Raw genomic sequence first — 6,007 nt, forward strand, 5'->3', positions numbered from 1 at the left:
TCATCAAAACTCCTTTAATGAGATGAGGAACTCAGTGGTAAACTCAACAACTGAGTAACAGGATAATGGTAGAACAATAGGTAGATAATCAAAGTATGATGTCAAAACCTTGAGCCAACACCCGTCCGGGACGGTGTATAAAAGGGCTAGGAGGGAGGCAGGTGTCCAGACTCAGTGGCCTGGCCTTCTTAGCTGATCTGAAGCTCCTGCATAGCCTCAGCCTAACACCATGACTTCTACCTTCATCAGCTCCTTCTACCCCTTGGGTAGCACCAAGGCTCCTGAAGCAACCAGTATCTCCATCTCCTCCACTGATGTTGGGGGCCAGCCTGGGGTAGAGGTCAAGGATGCCTCCCACTGCCTCTTGGCCACCCTGGCTCATGCCAACCGAGTCCATGTGGGCCGACCCAGCCTCTGTCTGCCCCACTGCTGCCACACCGCTTGCCCCTTGCCAGGGACTTGCCATATTCCAGGCAACATTGGAAGCTGTGGGACCTATGGTGAAGGCACCCTGAACGACCATGAGAAGGAGACCATGAAGTTCCTGAATGACCGCCTGGCCAGCTACCTGGAGAAAGTGAGGCAGCTGGCGTTGGAGAATGCAGAGCTGGAGACCCAGATCTGAGAGTCAAGTAAATGCCAGGAGACCGAAGTGTGTCTGAACTACCAGCCCTACTTCTGGACCATTGAGGAGCTCCAGAAGAAGGTGAGTGTTGAAGTGGCCTGAAGTATGCTGGGTCTGAGGAGGGCAGAGGGCATGACAGTAAAAAACACCACTTAGGGCTCTAAGAGCTTTGAGCTCTCGGGTTCTTTTGAGGCGTGAATGGGGATACCACACATACAGCTGGAGCCCCAGGTTTGATTTATCGGTATGTGAACTCTCTTCTTGGGTTTCTTCAGACCCTGTGCAGCAAGGCTGAGAATGCTAGGCTGATCACACAAGTTGACAATGCCAAGCTGGCTACTGATGTCCTTAGAATCAAGTAAGTCTGGAAGAGGGCCCAGAGTGGCTCCTTCCTCCAATGTCTAAACACTTGAAGGAGAGAATTACTGTTTTCCTCCTTCCTAAATTCCCCAATTAAACTTTTTACTAAATCTGAAACTTATAGAAGGTGGAAGAGTAAAAAAATCATTAAATCACACATGCATGGTGTAGCCTAGTGCGTTTTGTTTTTCTCCATTGATTTTCATAAGATGGAAGATGAGGCAGCCTGTCTTCATTAGCCAAAAGCAAAATAAGGTGATTTCAAGGATGAACTGAGCAAGTCAGACACAGAAGGACAGATATTGTAAGTCCCACTTACATGAAATATCTAGAATGGCAAATGCATAGAGACAAAAGTACATTAGTGGTTACCATGGCTGGGGGAGGGGGAAATGAGTTAAAGAAAAAAAAAAAAAAAAGAGCAGGACAGCCATCGAATTTCATATGTAAGTCAGGGGAGCCACTTACAGACCAGTCAGTGTTCAGATCTACCCATGGAACCCTCATGTACCAGGCGTTTTCACTAAACAAAGGTGAGAGATGGAAAAATAGCCCAAAATTAGGAAGAAGGGAGCAAATCAATGGTGAGGCACTCGACTATTGCTTATCCTAGTTACTTAGTAGCTCATGTAATGGCACGAGTCCTGTACTGGGTACCTAAGATACATGATCTTAGGCAAGTCAGTTAATCTTTCAGAACCTCAGTTGCCCGCAAGTACTAAGATAAAATGATAAGTATTGAATGCTTCACTAGACCATGAGCTCTTTGAGAGGAGGGGCTGAGTCTAATTCATCTCTGAGGTCAGGGGAGGGAGCCCAGCGAATTAATGAGGATCCAATGCAGTGAAGGAGGTAGAAGCCAGGGACAGCTGAGGGGGCTCTTGGTAGCACTCTTGTTGACTGTATCTCTTGTGACGGAGGGCACGAGAGTGAGCTCTCCTTGTGCCAGCTGGTGGAGGTGGATGTGTACGGGATGCACAACCTCCTGGATGACCTGAGCCTGGCCAAGGCTGACCTGGAGGTCCAGCCGGAGTCCCTCAAGGAGGAGCAGCTTTGCCTCAAGAGCAACCACCAGCAGGTTGAGGCTCATGGGGGAGCGTGTTGGGCAGAGAAGGGAGCCTCTCCCCTCCATCCCTTGCTCTTAGATTAGAGCCTGGACTCAAATGGCAACAGGATAAAGGGCTGATCTAGGTCTGAATGTCTAGAATGAGTCTGTGGAATGAGGTAGAGTGGGAGGTGCTTCTCTCCAAAGATTTGCTTTTGAATTTAGGAGAATCTCCAAACGGGCCCCTGTCATTAGTGACCCTGGACAAGATCTTCCACATTTTGTACCGTTTGTCAGGAAAAGGTCAGGGTGCTGTCTTCTCTGTCAACAACCTGTTTCATTTCTTACTTTGGTTGTTGGTTCCTCTGTCCCTGCAGGAAGTGAACATTCTGAAGCATCAGACAGGGGTCAAGCTCTGGATTGAGGTGGACAGTGAGCCCACCGTGGACCTGGGTATGGCACTAGGGGAGATGTGGTGCCAGTACGAGGCCATGGTGGAGACCAGCTGCCAGGATGTGGAGCAATGGGTTCAAGCTCAGGTGAGGATGGTGCTGCAGAGCAGGGAGAGGCCCACCTTCTGTTCTGGGTCAGTGAGCTGATCATGTTGTCTGACCCCATGTGCTTCAGTCTGAAGGCATCGGCCTGCAGGCCATGTCCTGCTCTGAGGAGCTGCAGTGTTGCCAGTCGGAGATCCTGGAGCTGAGATGCATGATGAATGCCCTGGAGGTCGAGCGCTAAGCTCAGCACGCTCTGGTATGCCTCCTCCTTCACCCTTATTTTTTATTTTGTAATCTCACTATCCAGGTCCCTCCACTACCCATTGATTTCTTTTTTGTATTTATTGTCAAGGTCAGGTCAAACCCAGGAACACACCGTAAAAAGCCTCCCTTCAATATTGAAGCTTAGGCGTTCATTGCACAAAGATTTATTTGAGTTCTAATTTTTGTAGGTATCTCAGACATAGGGATGAAGCAGATGCAATCTGTTCAGCTTTGGAGGCAGTGCTATTTTGAGAAAAGTCTTGTTTGCCGGCAATTTGAGATAACGTTCTGGAGTATATGTTTCTAGAATTTGCCCTGTGCCTAGTAAGTTTCCATATTGTGGCAGCTCTGGCTAAGACTTGAGGCAAGTAGGAGTTTTCCTGGAGGTCCTGGGTCTCTTAGACCATTACTTTCCATTGTAGAAAGACTGCCTGCAAAACTCTCTGGGTGAAGCTGAGGCCTGCTACAGCGCTGAGCTGGCCCAGAGGCGGAGCCTGATCAGCAATGTGGAGGAGCAGCTGTCTGAGATCTGGGCTGACCTGGAGCCACAGAACCAGGAGTACCGGGCGCTGCTGGACGGAAGGGCCTGGCTGGAGGGTGAGATCGCCACATACCGGAACCTTCTGGAGACCAAGGGCTGCAAGTATGTGTGACCTAGGCAATTGCTGGCTGAATCATTTATTCAATCCTCCTGAGTCCTCAGGGTAACCAAAGTGCTTGTCTACAAAGAACAAGGCTCTCAGTATGCTCCTGCTCAGTGACTCATGGCCCTGACCTAGACTGTGCCCTCTGTGTCATTGACAGTGTGAAGGGAATGACCGTTCATTTAGAGGAGGCTGTCATTTGTCAGGTTTCCCCTGGGGCTGCTTGCTGTAGCCAGGGACCGATGAGAGTAGAAATGTGGCTGTTCTTCAAACATGAGATGTGACTCAAGTCCAACACGTTTTTGGATTTGCTTCTCCTTTCTTAAATTCTATTAGTTTCTTTCCTTTGGGATAGAACCTGACTCACCTAGAAAACCTTAATTATAGAAGGCATTTTAGAGATCACCTAGCCTAACCCTGGGTGGTATAAATATACATCTGGTTGCTAACCAAAAGGTTGAAAGTTTGAATCCACCCAGAGGCTCCTTGGAGGAAAGACCTGGTGACCTACTTCTGAAAAACCAGCCATTGGAAATCCTGCGGAGCACAGTTCTACTTTGACACCCATGGGGCTGCCGTGAGTCCAAGGTGACTCCACAGCGGCAGTTATTTCAGTCTAACAATAAGGGTGCACAGGAGGGGTTAATGGCTAAGGGCTTCAGCTGGGTCCACGGCCTGTTGTTTCTGGAACAGGGAGTCCTTCCTCATACTCACACTGAGACCTCCATTCATTCCCCTTCCCTAACTTTGCTCACCTTTTTTTCTACATCTCTGCAGATTTCCCTGCAATCTGTGTGCCACCCCTGTCTCTTGTGTGCCACCACCCTGTGCCCCTCGTCCAAGCTGTGCCCCCCGCACCTCTTGTGGGCCTGGTTCAGCCTGTAGAGCCAGCACTGGAAGCCAATTCTGAATTCCTGTAGTCGTTAAGGCTAGGAGATACCCAAAGAGAAATGCTTGTCATACCCTCAGAAAATCTGGCTTCTAGCTCTTGCTGTCTTTCTGTACGGATAGTCCTGTCCAAAGGCTATAAGACACCAGGAAAAGTAGAATCTTAGTTGGGATCCTTCCTTCCTAGCTCCTGGTTTTCCCCAGATAAGCTCCATGCCTCAGTGGCCGGATCCCAACCACCAATGGAAGCTCAGGATAGCCACGCAGGAGAGACTTAGAGATGGAAGTCAAGTTGAAGAAGTGTCTTGGGGTGGGGATTGGGCATGACTTGAAGTTGCTTTTGTATTCCAAGGACACCAATTTTAACTTGAAGTTTTTTTAGTTTGTGACCAGGGAAGTGAGAAACAATTTCACTTCTCTCCCTCTATAAATACTGACTCTCAAAACTATTATCTGGCTACAGTCCCTCTCCCCACCTAATTTTATAGTAAAATATCAACAATGATTCCATTTTTTTTCTAGCACTTCCCCCTGAAATATTGAAACCTATTGATTCAACGAGTAGAGAGCTACTGGGCATGATGATTTAAGAGTAATAAAAAATATATGAATACAATATTTTCAAAAATTTTATGCTCACTTACCTGGGCTACAGGGCTATCCTACCATCTCTTCTCTTCCCCCTCTCCCCTTCCTCACCACAACCCAGCCACACTGGACTGTCTCTTTCTTGGCCATTCCAGGAGGCCTATCCCAGTTATTCCTCCTCCTTGAATTGCTCCCCCCTTTCTTGTAATTCAGCCCTCAGTTGAAATATCATCTCCTCTGAGCGCCCCTCCCTGGCCATCAATCTAAAGTACTCACAAGCTGTCACTCTCCTGTTTATTTTTGTCAAAGCATCTCTCAACAGCTGAAATTGCTTATTTATCATTTACTTTCCTGATTACAATGCTTACTTAAGAAATTTTCCATTTGGTTCACTATTGCTTTCTCAGAGCCTAGCTCACTGCTTGGCAGAGAGTCAATGATTAATAAATGCTTGTTGAAAGAATGAATATTCCTAGTCCTGATTTTATCTCCAGTTTGCCGTGGGGCTTTAATATCATTTAATACATCTAAACTCTCAGTATTTTTTTTCCTGCTGTAAAATGGGGATAATGTGATCTTTCCTACTCATACCCCAGATCTGTCACGGATTCTAAATGAGGTAACAGAAACGAAACTACTCTGAAAAGGGTGAAGAACCAGATAACTTCACCTAGAATCTGCATCGTGTGTGGTGGTTAGGTGTGCAGGTGCTAAGATGATTGGCCAATTTCAGAGTCCACCCATGGCCGTGGGGTTTTTCCTCTAGCAGCTAAATGCACCAAAGTTAAGTGCAAACAAAATGGTGCCCTTAATAACTTGCTCTCCAGGGCAAATTGTATTTGAGTATTTGCATTAGTTCAAAAAATGAGAAAACTTTGCTTCTTTGCTTTGGGGGACAGGGCCTTCTTAGTAACTTCTTTATATTGAGTCCATCCAAGCTGAGGAGAAAAATGCCATGGGTCTCGTTTTCTTTTTTCCTCTGTGGGACCATTAGAGCTAAACTCTTACGATAACATAATTCCTGCAAAGCACTCTGTAATTTTAAGGGCTGCTACGATTCCTATGGACTTCAATTTGGAAACTCAGGGGGTATGCA

General features: G+C 47.1%; 1 protein-coding gene across 1 annotated transcript; it reads left to right on the forward strand.

The window, feature by feature from the left end:
* The first annotated feature begins 202 nt into the window (after window positions 1–202).
* On the forward strand, window positions 203–4,345 carry KRT38 (keratin 38). The gene is given in 7 exon segments (XM_003414731.3): window positions 203–706; window positions 901–985; window positions 1,909–2,063; window positions 2,408–2,569; window positions 2,658–2,783; window positions 3,214–3,434; window positions 4,213–4,345. Coding segments are annotated over 7 exon segments (1,359 nt in total). The 5' UTR covers window positions 203–229.
* Window positions 4,346–6,007: the final 1,662 nt, after the last annotated feature.

Source organism: Loxodonta africana, chromosome 18, assembly GCF_030014295.1.
Source record: "Loxodonta africana isolate mLoxAfr1 chromosome 18, mLoxAfr1.hap2, whole genome shotgun sequence".
Classification (NCBI taxonomy): domain Eukaryota; kingdom Metazoa; phylum Chordata; class Mammalia; order Proboscidea; family Elephantidae; genus Loxodonta; species Loxodonta africana.